Raw genomic sequence first — 16,518 nt, 5'->3', positions numbered from 1 at the left:
AGGGCCCAAAGCAAGTGTGACCCAGGTGGTGTTGGACCACATCTAAGAGGGGATAACTACTTTGCCTAATGCTCTGTCTTGGTTCCTGTGGCTTGCTGCTGGCTGTCTCTGCTGCCAGAGCGTGCTGCTGGCTCATGCTAGGATTGCTTCCCTCAGGTCCTCTTTGGGCAGAGCTGCTTCTCAGGCGGCCAGCGCCCAGCCTCTCTCATAGCCAGGGGCTCTTCCTTCCCACAAGTAGTGCTTGGCGTTTGTCCTTTCTGAAGTATGTAAAGGCTCCTTTTGACCCATGTCTGCCTCCAGCCTAAGGCCCTATGAAGGGCAGCCCTGCCTTCAAGGATACGGGGTGCACCTCTGAGTTGGGCGTCATCTGAGGGCTGAATTGGGTGCCTGTTTTTTCATACTTCAGGCTCTGATAAAAGGTATTAAGGTAACTGGCCTGTGGGTAGACACCATTAACCACTGACCTTTGAGTTGGATGTTCCAGCCAGCTACGTACACAGCTAACAGCCTGCCTATCTAGACTGTAGCATGCCAACTTGGATGTACCAGGATGTTGTAGGGAGAAGTATCAAAAGACTTGCCAACGTCAAGGTAAGCAACATCCAGTCATGCTGCCATAGAGGGCAACCAGGATGGCTGGACGTGGTTAACTCTTGGTAAGCCCATGCTGACTGGTCCTGGTCACCTTCTTCACCTTCTTGTGCTCAGAAGCAGCTTCTCAGAGGATTTGCTTTGTGGTTTTCTCAGGAAGCAGAGTGAGGCTAACCAGCTTGTAGACCCATGGCTTGTTATGTCCCTGTTGGAAGACAGATACAACATTCACCTGTCTCCACAACCTTTCAAAAACATCAGGGATTATAAAGAATGGTGTTGCTCCCTATGCATCCTCAGGCTTGTATGGGTTAAGATTTCTTAAGAGATCCATGGTCTGATCTTCTTCCACTACTGCTGTTTCCTCCTCTCCCTGAATCCTCTTCTGGGGTGCAGAGACCTAGGAGACAGCGTGTGCAGACACTCAACCAACCTTGTTTCCTTTCCTTGTTTCCCTGAAGTTATTTTATTTTTTTAAATTTCACATATTTTTAATCAGCTGATATTGTTTAGCAGACTTTGCCTGCGATGGGGCCTGTGGAACTGTTTGCTCTGCTTACATGGGATGCATTTGAAATGGTTAATGAGAACCAGTATTCCTAGAATACACCACCATTCTTTTGCCTCCTTTTAAAAAAGAGGTGTGTGCCACATGGGTGTCTGGAGGAACTGGTTCTTCCCTGTGATAGTTTACTTGTTTGTCTGCATCTGATGGTTGTGGATGTTCTTGCAGAGGAACTCATTCTTGCCACATAATTAGATAATTAGTTTCCAACTTTGATAGGCATTGCTGCAGCTGGCAGTGTGCACTGTCCCTAATAATTAATATAATAGATGAGGAAAATCAGCTAAATTAAGTTTAGTATGAACTAGATACCCAGGCAAGTGCGCTTAATTCCACAGGCAATTACTTCTATATATAGAAATATTTGGTCTCAGTGGATCCACTTGTGACCTTATCAAGCACTCAGCAGAGAGAAAGGAGAGAGTTGGTAGAGTATGTTTATAGAAATATAGTGGAAACCAAGTGAAAAATGCTTGATTAGCAGTAGAATTAATTGGTGTGATTGTGACTGGACAGACAGTATCGATAAGTAACTTCTTGATGTTTTACTTCAGTCTTAGTGCAATTTCCAAAAAAGTCTGTCTCTGCCCAAGTTGCATAGCAACATTTCTGCCTTTTCAGTGTATGAAATCCTCCTGTGGCAATGTCTCCTACTCTGCTGGCTAATTTTGTTTGTGTGATGCCCGAAAAGTCATGCTGCAGCTTTAGTTTTGCTTTCATGTTGCCTGAGAGCTCCTGCCCTTGTCCCTTTGTTGGTCGTGAAGGGCATGGTGCAGCTCCCTGGCCTCTGAACAAAGAAGCTGCAATTTCTGTTTACCTTGGACTTTGTAGGTAGACTGCATGTGTTATCTATTTTATGGTCTAGATTTGGAAGGATATTCCAACATGTGTGGAGAATTTCTCTATTAAATCCTCCTTGAAATTGATTGCCTAAGCTGCCCAAAGGGTAGACTTCATTTTATTTTAGCTAAAAAATTTACCTTCTTGTTGCCTATGCCTTTCAATTCCCAGGGGCATTTTAACATAAAAATTTTTCCTTCCTGAGATGTCTAACAACTCTCTCTTTCCAGGGACAATATTGTGAATGGAGTGAAATAGTATGATGGAAAAAATATATACTCATAATTGATAGGAAGAAGGCATAAAGAGAAAAGGGGAACTGGTATGTTTTGTTGACAGCCAGATAAATCTTGGAAAAATAACAGAGATTATAGAAAGATTGCTTCATTTCTAAAGTTATTATATTACACTGGGCTTAAAAGATTTTTAAAATAAGTTTCTCTCACAATTTGAGGATTTGGCTGCTTAGAGGGGATAGCTTCATAGCACAGTCTCAACACAAATCTATCACCCTTAATTTGTCTAAAGAAAATACAAGATATGAAAGACTAGAATCAGTAAAAGTTTCTGGTTTTTTTGAAGTTGGGTCAAATTTGGCAGGAGGGGTACTCTGCAGTCACTATCCTTGGGCAAATAAGGGTGAGGGGGCGGAATGAGCATGAGAATCAGCAAAGCCAGTGTTCTCTGAGCTGGGAGTTTGCACTGAGCTGGGTAATGGGCTGCAGCTCCTGGGTTCTGTTGTACCCATGGGATTTCAAATGATAAGCTACTGCACTTAGCCTGGGTTTGTTTAGCAGTGCCTGGCTGAAGGCTTGCTGTGATTGTGAAATATCACATGATTGATTTATGTCTCTGTAAACATGAAATGGGTATTTTTAATACAGTTGTATATTCCTCACTGGAGGTAGATTTTTCCCAATGTCTTTCTTTAAAGGTTTGTGATATAAAAAGGGCTTAACAGTTCAGTGTTTCTTTAATTTGTTCCAGTAGTTCTTTTTTAATAGCTGAGTTTCTATAGGAACAAATGTTATTAACTTTTTAGTCCCAGCCTTTAAAGAATCATAGGCACAGTGGCTCCTTTTCACCGTTTTTTTGGCAGCAGCAAAAATGCCAGGAATGTGTTATACAATAGCAGTATAATAAAGTTGTGCCTGTGCAGGGGGTCATACCAGTTCTGTATTGCCCCTTCTTGTTTGTGGGACTTTAGCCCACTGACTTTTGCTTGTGCCTGGCTGGTTTTCAAAGACTAAACAAGCTCCCCAAGGTGTACTATCATTTAGTGGCAATCATACCCTTGCAATTCTCAGACACCTGTTCATTTCCCAGCTCAAATAAGCCTTACTCAAATCTGGTACACACCCAGCTGTTTCTCTCCAGCCTGTGTGTGTTGCCTGCTACCTCAGCGTGAAGGTGGCCCAGATATGAAGGAGCAGGTTACGTAAGAGCCACCCTCGGTGCGCGCAGAGCCGAGCCCGTGGCTCCCTGGTTAATGCACCAGCAGCTCCGCAGGGGAGCGGGCCGTGGGACAAGCAGGCTGCTGAAGAATATCTAGCTAAGTGAAACATGAAATAAACGTGGGCTTAAACGAAATCAATGAAATAAACATGGGCAGGAAAACCTTTCTCCTTTTTAATACCTTTATGAAAAGTGATTAGCTCTAAGGGGCAGAACGGACAGGTCCGCGCTCACGCCACCACTGCTCCTAGGAGAGACTCAGAGGAGAAGAAACAGTGCAGCTTTGTCCACTGCCCTGTGGGCAGCGCAGAGGGTTCCATCCTCAGGAGAGCATCAGGAGATCCACTTACTTTCTGGTTTAACATTTGAGGTCCTGTGTCTAGCTGACATCCTTTAGGTTAGGGTAAGGGGTAAAAAGGGTCTTAGAAGATACTAGATTCTGTTCCTCACGTCTAGACATCACTTTGATTCGTCCATTTCCTGTTGGCTCCTTGTGTTTAGGGGTTTTTGGCTAGGTTTGGTGAGGGGCTTCTCCTGTTGCATGCTGGTTCCAAGGTCATTTGCATGCTAACTCGGAGGTCTCCTCCTCTTCACCATCTGGGTGCCATTCTCCAGGAAGAAGCAGGGTGAGGCCCGGCTGAGGGGGAATTCTTAACCATCAACGACTGAAACAACAGGTGATTACAATAACAAACAAGTTATGGACTCCACCCTGGCAGCAACTAGCCCAACCTGTGAACTCTGCAACCTTTTAAAAAATGGGCAGCTTTTCTACTTATAAAACAAACATTATGGCCATGGGTTATTTTCTTTGAAGTCTGTCAAATCATAGGACAATAGAACGGTTTGGGTTGGAAAGGACCTTAAAAATCATCTAGTTCAGCTTCCCCGCCACAAGCAAGGATGCCACCTAGTAGATCAGGTTGCTCAAGGTCCCATCCGACAGAAGTTTGAGATCAGTGTGCTACCAAAGGGGGCAAGATTAAATCATTTCAGCATCCTCTGTTGAGGGTGAGAAGGAAGTGGGAAGAGCATTATCAGAACACACTGCGGAGACTGTGCAAAGAGTGGTTAGCACGCTCACTCTTACTCATGCTCCTACTACGAGAAGGAGAGACTGGCTGATGTTTAAAATCCTGATAAGAACATTCTTCCTAGATGAGGCTTCCTAATTAGAGCAGTTTCTGTCTTGGGATTCAACCTTTCATGTGGTAAATGCTCAGTTATAAATGTATGAAGCTATTGATTTTCTGATGCCTTGCCAGCAGCTCATATATTGAATATTTAATGTAACCCAAACACTTGTTTCCTAGAAATACTGGGAGATTAAAAAAACCAAATCAAACTCAATCTCTAGAGTTTACACTTTAACCAGTTGTATGCTGGACAAGCTGAAGAGGAAGGTATGAAATACCTGTGGAATGGGTAAGGGATCCTTCCCAGCCGACACTCAATGTTTACCCTGACTCAGATGGGCTTGGATAGGTGGAATTGCAGATGGGCAGTCTGCAAGCTTTGTGAGTGATGAGTGTGGTGGTTTTCATCCTTTTATCTGCTGATTTGCAGATATCTGTGAAGTACTTTGAAGAGGTCTATGAAAGATATTTTAAGAAAAGAAAGTACGTTTAGGTTACAAAGAAATTTGACATATGCCAATTTTTAAGGTAGTCCAAACTCATAATTGAATTTTTGTACAGGATGTGAAAGGATGGAAGAACATTGTCCAAACTAATATTTGAGATTACATTCTTTACAGTTTATGTTCCCTGTGTTTCAGGATTAGTTCTCCTCTTGCTTTCAGACTTCAGTGAATGGAGCAAAACTTAATGACCTTTGGACTATTCCTAAAGTTAAACTTGTGAGGTACTGGATTCCTCTCCAAAGAGAGCGCTTCATCTTAAAAAAGTAGTAAATACACTGGCATAGCCCAATGTTAATTACAGCAGGACCTTGAGTCAAGGTTGGATCTCAGTAATTAAGTAATTAGAAATGCTGTTGTTTACTTTGATACATGCAAGATTTAAATATTTGTTTGGGGTTTTTTTTCTGGAGATTTTAATTAAATTAGCAAAACATAGTTGTGTTGCTGCTTCCCCTTGCAAGAACTTTTGTCTGCAATCTATGCTTTTGCTTTAGATCAAACCGAACCAAAGGCTTTATTTTCTTGCATGGAGATGCTGTTAGCTGTGCTATTAGGACTATTAAAATAATTGCTACTTAACTGTGTTTACTTATGCAGTCGATTTTATTTATTGTGTTCCCTTGCATGAAAACTTACAACATGAGTAAACAGTCAATTGGGGAAATCTTAATATAAGTGTGGGGGGCAGGGGAAAGAACTAGAACCAGACTAATGAGCCAAGCTTTATAATTCTTGTGAGAAACTTCTAAAATACCATTAAAATAGGTTTCAGAGCATGAAAGAATTGGGAGAGATATGAAGTGGGACTGTTTTAAGTCCTACAGGTGCAGGAAACTGCTAAAACTGTTGGATCAGATGTGCCTTGTCTTCGCAGGTGGCTGTTCTTTATTAATGAGGTTTGCAGGGGTTCATCTTGCTGTGATACAGCTGGCAATTTGAGGAGGTGGTTCTGGGTATTGTGTAGCTGTTGTACCACTGCTTGAAGAAGTTAATCTTTTCTCAGGTGACCCATTAGAAAAGCTCACCTGAGCTCTGACAGGTGTCAGGTTGCTGCTCTGGGGCAGAGTGGAATGTATTTCACCTTCCTCCATCCCCCTAAAAATTACCTGGTACATGATTTTCAGAAGATGGAAAGAAAGGCAGAGAAAGCCACTGCACAGGACCCCGATTGCTTCTTCTCCTTAGAGTAATTGTTGTGTTAGATAGCAGGACTCTGCTTCTTGAATGGCCTGAAGTTGTGTCTGGGGAGGTTTAGGTTGAGTATTAGGAAAAGGTTCTTCACACAGGGAGGGCTTGGGCACTGGAACAGGCTCCCCAGAGAGGTGGTCACAGCACCAGCTTGACAGAGTTCAAGAAGCTGTCAGGCACATGGTGTGACTCTCGGGGTACCCTGTGTAGGGCCAGGAGTTGGACTTGCTAATTCTTGTGGGTCCCTTCCAACTCAGCATAGTCTGTGATTCTGCAAGTCCTTGAGACTTGACTTCATCATCTGGATGTGCCAGCTCAGGTTTATCACAACACGTCTGTTTCCACAGTAAATGAGTCATCTGTTCAATGCATTGTTGTGTTTGTCCCTTTGTCATTATGGTAACTGTTGCAGGTTTTTTACAGAGCCTTATGCTCAGCTTTAGGGCTGATCCCAACCTTTCCTTTCATGCAGTCTTTTACAGGTCAGTGATGAAACTAGTTTCATGTTTAAAAACCCAAACAAGAGCAAAAAGCTCAGCTCCAAGCCTGATTCTGAGCTAGTGAATGTCACAGCTTCCAACTGGAGCATCACATTAAAAAAGGAATAAAGGCAGCAGCTTTTATTACTTTCATGATGCCTTCTGCTTCCAGCTGCGCTAGAGCTCTGCCTGTCTTTCTTCAAGTTCTGCTCACTGAGCTGCTACCCAGTCCCTGCTGTCTCTCTTGCTTCTCTGCTCCACTTTTCATTTTTGTTCATTCCCATTTTGTTTATCTCTTGTTCCACCCTCCCATTTCCCAATCTCTTTGCCTCTGGCACTCTTAGAACAGCAACGCCCACAGTGCAGATTAATCTCTTAACAAACCTCAGATTCAGTAGCAGGAGTTGGAACTCTACCAGGTTTTGGAGAAGACTGACCTTCATCCTGGACTGCCTCAGCCTGACTCAAACATGCCAGAAAGGAGGAGATGCAATTGCTTTAATGCTTTTCATCTGTTAATCTGGATGATTCACTTCAGAACTGTGACAATTTCTGTATCCCTACATTTGAGCAGTCTCTTGTGACACTTCTTGTTTTACACACCAGTGTTTACTGGAATGAGAGAGTGGAGGACACCAAGACCTCTTCAGGAATGTGCAGAGGTGGATGGTTACAAACAGTTTTGTTGCACAAAATCTGTGAAATGTGATCTGAACCTTAGTGAAATAAAATTGAAATATATAATCTTACATTTAATAATAGTGCAAAATCAAATTTGAAATTGCAGTCAGCAATTTACTATGTAGGAATATCAGCAATAGGAAGCATATGGAATTTTCATACCACCTCAGTAATATTTTATCCCTAAGTTCCTTGTTTCACCAGTTCAGCTGGAGAATTCTAAGATAAATGTGCATGCATTCTCTGTGAATAACTATTTCTGGAATCCTAAAACACACTCCTAGTGATCTTTGGCAAGCTGGCAAGTTGTGTCCTGCTCATCAAAACAGGGTGAAGACTATTTGTGGTCTAGTTTGTCATCTTAAGTTAAGCAAGAGATGAGAACAGGTTGTCCTGAGAGGGTGTGGATGCCCCTTCCCTGGAAGTGCTCAAGGCCAGGTGCCCTGAGCACTCTGATCTGGTGAGTGACATCCCTTCCCAGGTCAGGGAGGTTAGAACACCCCTCGATCTTAAGGGCCCTTCCAACCCAAGCCATTCTGTTATTTTAGGAGTTCAATCTCTGATGGTGGTTTTAAGCTGACTCTATCTTTACCAAGCAGTCTTCAGTTTGGAGAGGAATTGCCTTAATATTTTTATTTCTTTGGCATGAGAGTTGCTGGGCTGGATGTCAGAGCACTGCTGCTTCTTTGTGACATAAACTGTATGAAAGAAATAACCTACAGCATTTTAAATGTATTCAATACCAGGATATTTTTATTACTCTGGAACAGAGACTATGGATGCCAGTGAGATGCAAATTTTAAATGAGTATATACTTTCCAAAATTAATTCAGTTTGTGACCTCTGTTGATCCTGACTCAGTGCCAGCTATATTTGAGTGGGGTCAGCAATATTGATGCCATATTTATCAGGAGCTGAATGACAAGATGAGATGATCACAGTGCTTTTAGGTGGCAATAGTGATTGAGCTGGGTTAGAAGCAGGAAGTGTAGATGCTGGATCAGCATTTCCCTCCTCATCCTTAGTTTTCTGCTGCTGCTTAGGCCTTTCTCTGTTACAGTGCCTACTGTCAGGGAGGCCTAGGTCAGACAGATTTCTGACTGATTTTTTTATTCACTTTCCCTGATTCCTTATGAAAAATTGCTGTATCATTTGCCATGGAACTGGTTCTCAGGTGTTAGACTGAGTTTTATGCTCCAAGATAGTTATTCCTGTCATGGTAAAAGCTGCTTGGGCAGGGATGTCTTGTTACTAAAACTAAAATGATTTAACTTCATGGTTTAATAATTCTGGTAATAAGAGAAGTAATAAGTGAGGCAAGAATCATCTACTGAAAAGATATTCTCAGACTCAAATAAAGTAAAAGTTTAGACTGTTTAAATATTTATTTCCTTACATTGAGTTCAAGGAGGGGGTGGTGGTATCAAAACAGCAGAAAACATGGCTATTTCCTGACAAACAGTACTTAAGTTCAGGAATAACTAAGCAGCAAATAGGTCTAAAGATTTTTTGTGTATATTATTTGTAGTTGTTATCTATGTGGGTTTTGTTGTTCTGAGAAATTTCTTAAATCTGGATGATTCTTAGCAACATATGTTGTGTCCTGGTCTGAACTGGACAAACTGCTTGCTGACCTTGAAGCCTGCAAGGTTTTTGCTCCAAAGATAAGTTTGCCTGCTTCTTAGCATACACATCAGGAATACTGTAGAAAAGACTTGAAACTCATAGGGAATATGAAAAGCTGAATGAAAACCAAATAGAGTCAATGTCTTTGTTTAATGCATTTCTAAAATGAAAGTTAGGCTTTCATTCTAAAATGAAGGTTTGCACATTAAAGCTCTTCTCTTCCAAAGTTAATGTTAGAAGAACAAACGTTTAGAGGTATTTGATTAATGGCAAATTATTTATGGAAGCCATGTCTGTAGATTCCCGGTTTTTTAGCTGCATTGTGCTCTGTCTGGGTCAGATTGAAGAGTTTTATTTTGCTGGGACTGAGTTGAAAGCCCTTTGGAGGTGTTAGGTACCTAATGCACAAGTTCCCTGCAGGTCTCTATGATGACAGCACTGCCTTCTTGGAAAGCCTCTCACAGATACCATGTTCTTCATATTCTCTAGAGTTTTAAGAATTAGTGGATTCTCTTTGTCTCCAAACAAAGCCAACAGCACTAATGCATGTAACAGCTGGGTCTATAACCACCTATTCTGCTTTTTATTTTACTTCACAAACATGAAGTCTGAACAGAATGTTAAGCAGGATGTGAAGTTGATATTTTAGTGACCCAAACAGAGCTCAGCATTGTAATGTCAGTGCTTATACATGCTTTGGCCCTCAAGATATACATTTTTCACTCTGTTGGACCAGACGCAGTATCTTTACCTTAGTAACGGGAGAATGTTTCCCTTTCTCGTTCAGCTGTACCAATACACAAAATTATCTGCTTTAAAAGTCACACTTTTCTTGTACAGCATACCTGTGCAGAGCTAACTGAATAAGAGGAAATTTGAATCTTGGCTGAAGGTAATTTAAGGACAAGTTTTACAGATTGAATTTTCCTGTTTGATTTCATTGGGATTGGATTTTACCCGAATGCTTTTAACTTGCCCACCCACAACCACTCCCCCAAATAATTTGTAGGACTCAGGCTTCAGCACAGGTACATAATTCATAGAACATTTGGTAAGAGACAGCTGTGAATAACTGAAGCAAAGGATGGGGAAATCTAAGCTGTAAAATCCCACCTGGGTTATGATGAGCTGTTCACAGGAACTCTGTGTTCTCTGGAAGTGGTATATGAGAAACAAATGTTAAATATTTTAACTCATGTTATTTAACATGGGTAATGGTAAACCCAGGAATGATTCATAAAAATGGATTCAGCTTCAGAAAAAAAAATTTAGGAAATCCACAAAGTGATGGGAAAGTACATTACCATGACTGTAAAATCTCAAGGTACTGATGGAGAGCTCATACAAGGTTTTAATGCAAAAGCCAGATGCACACCAGAGAGAGAGAGACACACAGGATGGACTGGACCTGGGAGAATTTTTTCCCATTTATTATTATTCTTATTAAGCACATTGTATGTTTTCCACTAATAGGAAGCCAGTTAGACAAAAGATGCATCAGTACTAAAAGGGCACACAGGGGAGGGAGTTGGAGCAGTGCCCCTTCTGCCCCGGGAGAGATCTCTGGCTTTCCTGTAATGGCTGGAATTCTTTCGAACACTCTAAATAATTGCTCCATAAGATGATTAAAAAATCAGGAGAGTTTGCAGGGAAAGGGGTGTTGGTGATGTTAGGTAATCAGAGCTGTCAACTGGAAAGACGTGGGTACGCCTAAAAAAGAGGAAGGGATTCAATGGAAAGAACAGATCTGTTTTTCTTTGTCAATTGTAGGCATCATGTGTTTAGTTACAGTGTTTTGTAAAACTCCAGTGTGCTAGGACTAAATGTCATGCAGATTTAGGATGGGCACAATCTCTTTAAACTTGGACCATTCACATTTAGGTGGAACTAGGAGAAAGATGAGCATTTTCTCTTTTTAAGTTGTAAGGAGCTCAGTAAGATAGCTATTTAAAAAAATTACTGGATAATATAATTTCAGTGTACTTCATGTCTTCTCAATAGCCATATTTCTTGTATTGTTTTTAATGTGAAAGTCTTTTTTCATGAGCAGGATACAAGGGAAAATATTCAAGCTACAGTTGTTTTCTTGTAAAATTTCACAGATGTAATTCTTATGCAAGCTAAATTCTTCTAACTGTTACCTACATAGTGTGTTGTTCTTACATCAGGAAAATTGAATTCATGTCTCCTCATGTGTTTCAGGTCAGCAAATTCCACCCTTAGATCCTCATGAAAACAGTAACAATGGAGCAATCAAACTTGGAAGGCAGACTTCACAGACGGGTAGGCGGTGCTGCTGACCCAACTTGATCTTTTTAGATTTACTTGAAAAACAGCACCATTTGCTTTTTTTTTCACTGAGAGAGGACTTCATGATCTCAGTGACGTGGCTCCTTATCTTGAAAGCAGTAATTTCAATACTTCCCATGAGCAATAACGCAAGGACCAGAAGCAGAAGGCTTTACTTCAAAGGGATTTTGCAAAACCCAGTTGGAAAATCCTCTCTAATATCCTGTCAAAATTACAATGTCAAAGTACTCCGATTCTGTGTTTAAACCAGTGACTGTTTTGTTGGAGTTTTTTTAAATAAAAATATCAGGTTTTAAATAAAATTTGGGTTTGCTGCAAAAACTTATCTTCTTACATTTGCAAAGTGGACTTGGCCTGTTTTTAGAGTTTTCTCTGTAATAATAGGGTGAAAAAATCCCGTAAAACCTGAATTTTGGCTTACAGTTTCTCTGCCATCTTTTTAGCTGGACTCTGCTTCACGATTTTTCTAAATCTGCAGCTTCATCTCCTACTTTCAGTAAACATCAGCAAGAAGTGGACTGAATTTGCTAACTGAAGAAAAAAAAAGGATCCAAAGGATGAGTGAATGCAGTTTTTATGGACTGGAAGTCAAAATCTGTGTCAGGAAGTGCTGTGTATGTGGAAGAAGGAGTTGTCACGAAGGAAACTGCTGGACCCCATACAGTTCCAGTGTGCTCCAGAAAGAAGTGAAAATGCAGCCCCTGTGTAGAGTGGGATGATTCCCTGTGCAGGGTGTGGGTTTCAATAGTTGCTGAAAATGTAAAAAGAGGATAAATACAGGCTTAATATCCACTGCTTACCAGGGTTCCTCCAGATCTGTGCCTCAGACCAAAGTTGTCTGTGTTCAAAGTTGCGTATTCCTTGGTTTCTGAAAGAGGGTGCCACAGTGCCCCACTCCTTGTGGTCTCACTGCTGTGCTCCAAGAGGTATTTGAGCTCAAAGAACGATATTTCTGTACAAAAAACTGCACAAGAGAGCACAATATTATTTGGGGTTAGAGGCTGGAATCTAAAAAACAAACGTGAATGTTTGCTTACAGATGTAATTCCCTGAATTTGTGGAGTAATCTTCTCAATTGTGTGGGGATGTGGTGTGGAAGGCACACTATGTGATATCTTTGAAGCGTGATGCACTTGGAAATGCAGTGGAGGAGAGAATTCCTATAGAGGGTTATGAAGTAGAAATAATGTAAAACCGTATGTGTTTTCAACTTCTGTCTTTTATGAATGTGTGTGACTGAGATGATAAAATCCAAATTTATCTTCTTCATCAATTTCATTGGAAGTGGGAATTAGAGTAAGAAATGCTGTATTCAAAACCAGAGCCCAGCCTGAATTCCACAACATTAATTTGTTCTCTTATGAGGAAAATTATCGCCACTGCACATTTTCAGGAGGGCTTATGAAAAGCAAACAAAAGGGAAAAATAACTTTCCACAATAAATCATGAGCAGGCAGCCAAGAGCGTTGTTTCCGTGTTGATACATAGAAAACCAGACCTCATTGGCTGGTTGGAAGATTGCTTAGATAAAATGTCACTAATTGTTAGGGCTTGAAACAGAGCCAGATAAAATCAACAGGAACATTTTGTCTCCAGAGGGTTTGGAGTAGCATAGGTGGGAAATATCCCTCTGCATTTTATTTGAGAACATATGCTGCATTGTTTTTTCACATATAAGTAGTTTCTCCTATATTTTGGCCTCTTTTGAAAACACTCATTCTAGAAAATACAGCCTTGGATATTTTGGCTAAACTTTCGGTTTTCAGTTGCACTGATATATGATCCATGTCTCTGTCTCATTGCAGCAAGTATTTAACTGATAATCTAGGGTTATTTAAGTGAAAATTCAATAATCATCATTGTGGATAGCAGGGGAGGAAGACAGGCACCTTTAGGGAACATTTAATTCCATCCCAGTACAAGCAAGTCTGACAGGGATGCCTGGCTGTTTCACTTGACTGCAGAGGGAAAAGCTTAATGTGGCCTTCAGTGCTGAGGAAATACCAAACTTACCAACATCACAGGTTCATACATTTTGTGAGTCCATGACCCAGTGCTGGAAGAGATCTGATTCCTCCTATGTAAAACCCAGTAAGAGGCTAGACCAGTTACCCAGAAAACAAGGTGAGATCAAACCCATGTTTTTAGAGGTGCCATAAACTTTTGTTCTATACATAGCAGTTATCCATAATTGATTTTTAAGCTTTTGTAAATCATTGTTACATATTTTTATCTTTTCTGGCATCTCAAAACTTACTAAATCCTAACTGAGATGTCTGAAAGCTTTGTAAGACAATTTTGTGAGTACCTTGTATACTCTAATTTATGTTAGAACTGGCAATTGATGCTGATTTTTATGGGATGTTGTCCTGAACAACCAGCCCTCACAGCTGGCTTTGAGCAGTATATGAATCAGAACAGGTTTATGAGTTATATATTAAAATAGTTTTAAATTGGAAGTTTTTACAATGGATCTCTGACAGATTTTAAAATTTGAATGGTGACTAAAGAGGTTTTACTTTTGGTAGGACAAATCTAAATCTCTTTGTTCTGCTTTTAGTCAAGAAAAAGATTTAAATTAATAAGGAATCTGATTGTATGAGTTCTTGAGATTTGGGTTACTGGAAGCTTCAGTAGGGAAGTCTGAAGCCAGAATAAAAATAACAGGCCAATGTGCTGTGTAGAGCATCTTGCATTTTCTCTGAACACAGGGCTCACTTTTGACAATATTGTTGCCTCTCTGCTGTTTGTCAAAGCCAAGGTGCAGCCTCTTCAAATTGGGCAATTGTTTATTTAAAAAATAGTGATTTTTAAATGTAAAATTAATGATTTCTGCTTCCATTGGTTGCTTGTGTTTCTTGGAAAGTACCACCACCCTTCATAAACAGTCAGAAAAATGACAATCTCAGAGTTGAAAGTTTTAGCAGCAACTGGAATTCGTCTTAGTAGTTAATGGCTGGTGAAAGGCTGAATTACTGTACTGGAGCACCTGACTGTGTAACTGATCTTCTCTAATAATAATAATAATAATAATAATAATATCAATGCTGCAGTTCTTGGTTAGCCAGCTGGTGCTGGATTTGTGCAAGACTGATTTTCTCAAGAGAGCTGGCAGCAGGACTGAGGCACAGGCTGTAGTGCCAAGGATATTTGGTGGAGCTTGTTTGCACTGTGACTCAGGACTGTGACTGTCCAGTTGAGGGTGACTTGCTTTTCTGGCTTGTCGTGAACAAGTTTTAAAAAAAATTATGAAGGAACTAGTTTTTGTATATGCTCTGCATATATGTATGTATATAAAGTACAGTTTTGTATTGTTCTGCTGACATGTAGTGTTTTTTTTGCTATGTCTGGTTCTCATATACTACACATTTTATTCTGTAAGTACATTTTTCTGTTAGTGATCATTTCACCTGTATGAACTTAAAGTTGTGGATCAAAGGTAGCAAGAAGATAGAGATATGTATAGGTACAATTTTTGACTTGCCATTCTTGTGCATGAAAATGGCATATTCTAGAAAATGTTTGTCTTGCAGATTGATAAATCTAAAACCAGACATTATTCTTCAGGAATTGGAACTTAGAAGTAATAAAGTGACACTCGAAAAGCTTACTATTTTTGCTCACAGTACAACATGTTATCTAAAGAGCTGCAATGTAATATGAGTCTATCAATACCTGGAAAACTTATTTGTCATCCCATGTCTTCACTAATCCTTCATGGCACATGGGAATAAGGTGACTAGATAGGTTACATGTGTGAGCATTCTGGCTGTTATCAGACTGTTTCATTACAGTGATATATTTTATTAACCTATCCCTAATTATTTAAACCAGTGTCAGTGATAAATTTCCAGTTTAAAATCACCTGCTAGGTATTCTTCCTCTGTTTTGTTTATATAAGAGCTTTGGTTGGGCTGGACCCACTTGCTTCATGTATGGGATGCTGCAATCTGTTAATACTTTATCTTTTGTTTTACATATCAATTGTATCATACCTAATAATATTTTTCCCCTAAAATGTAGTTTTTGTGTTTTATTTAACCTACAATGATTAATGCTAATAAATGTTTTAAATGCCTCTGAACTGGGGCCATCTCTGGTTTCAATAAAGCAGAACAAAATAGCTTCCATTTTATATGTCCTTTGCTCTTGAAAAAGGGCTGTCTGCAGTCTGTGGATTACTTCCCTGGGATTTAAATGCTGCTTTAAATGTGTGTGGATGGCCTTTTAACAGAAAGTGAATGCATTCCCGGGGGATCCTGCAGTCCAGGTGAACTCCCAAAATCAGAAAAAGAAGATCTGAAAATCCTTTCATTAAGTTATTTGATTTATCCATTAGAAGAGAGGGACCTCAGTGGCCAGCATCTGCTTGGAAATTTAGAATAGTAACTATCAGTAGAAAGTGAGCTTCCAGTTACCACTTGGTTTGAATGGGAGCAATGACTAGTGCGGCTTGTTAGACGCTTCATCTTTTGTATGCTTTTATTTTGGTGTACATTTATTTTTTCGTCCTATTTTATGTCCCTCCCTCAGACTTGTGTCTAGAAGAATTAACACTCTCTTAAGAAATGTGCAGTATTTCATTCCCTTTGGTGCTATTGTTTCAAAAGGTATTTACCTACACCAGCATATTTTTGCACTGTTTGGTTCATATTTTCATAGTTGTTACAACAACTATGAGGACTATGAATGAAGAGCTGGGTTTTTTAAGGAAGAACAGGGTTTTGGAGTAAGACTTTTCTGACTGCCATGATAAATTCAATGCACAGCAGTATGCAGGAAGCAGTGTAACTCAACAGCACAGAACACCACTTTTCTGTGTAATGAGAAATCAGTATTTCGAAGACATTTCATACGTGGTGAGTTTAGTTACTGCTGGAAGATACACAGGATCTGTTCCCTGCTTTAAAGCAATTACAATTATCTTGAAAAAATTATGTATCTTACCTCCAGCTGTGCATAAACAAGAAGGAACCCAGGTACATAACTGGAAACTAAAAGGTGATGTACTTAATTAATGGAAAGCCTAAGCCCCTTAACTATTATCTGTGTGTTGGAAAATCTGAAGTGAATGCTGTTTTGCCCTTAGGTGTTTGAAGAGCGTTGTGCCCCTGAATGGATCACTCCTTGTGTTGTCAATG

The 16,518-nt window shown here is 40.1% G+C and overlaps 1 protein-coding gene across 2 annotated transcripts in view; it reads left to right on the top strand.

Moving 5' to 3' along the window:
* The window catches only part of RAB31 (RAB31, member RAS oncogene family), a 61,736-nt gene extending 46,236 nt beyond the window's left edge, over positions 1-15,500 (top strand). For both annotated transcript variants that reach the window (XM_030971876.1, XM_030971877.1), the window contains exon 7: positions 11,270-15,500. In XM_030971876.1, coding sequence (XP_030827736.1) covers positions 11,270-11,367 — 98 coding nt within the window. In that variant the 3' untranslated portion in view covers positions 11,368-15,500. The remainder of the gene's footprint in view (positions 1-11,269) is intronic.
* Positions 15,501-16,518: the final 1,018 nt, after the last annotated feature.

This window comes from Camarhynchus parvulus, chromosome 2 (genome assembly GCF_901933205.1).
Source record: "Camarhynchus parvulus chromosome 2, STF_HiC, whole genome shotgun sequence".
In the NCBI taxonomy this organism is placed as follows: Eukaryota; Metazoa; Chordata; class Aves; order Passeriformes; family Thraupidae; genus Camarhynchus; species Camarhynchus parvulus.
The sequence above is the reverse complement of the archived record's forward strand: the minus strand, read 5'-3'. Positions and strand labels throughout refer to the sequence as shown.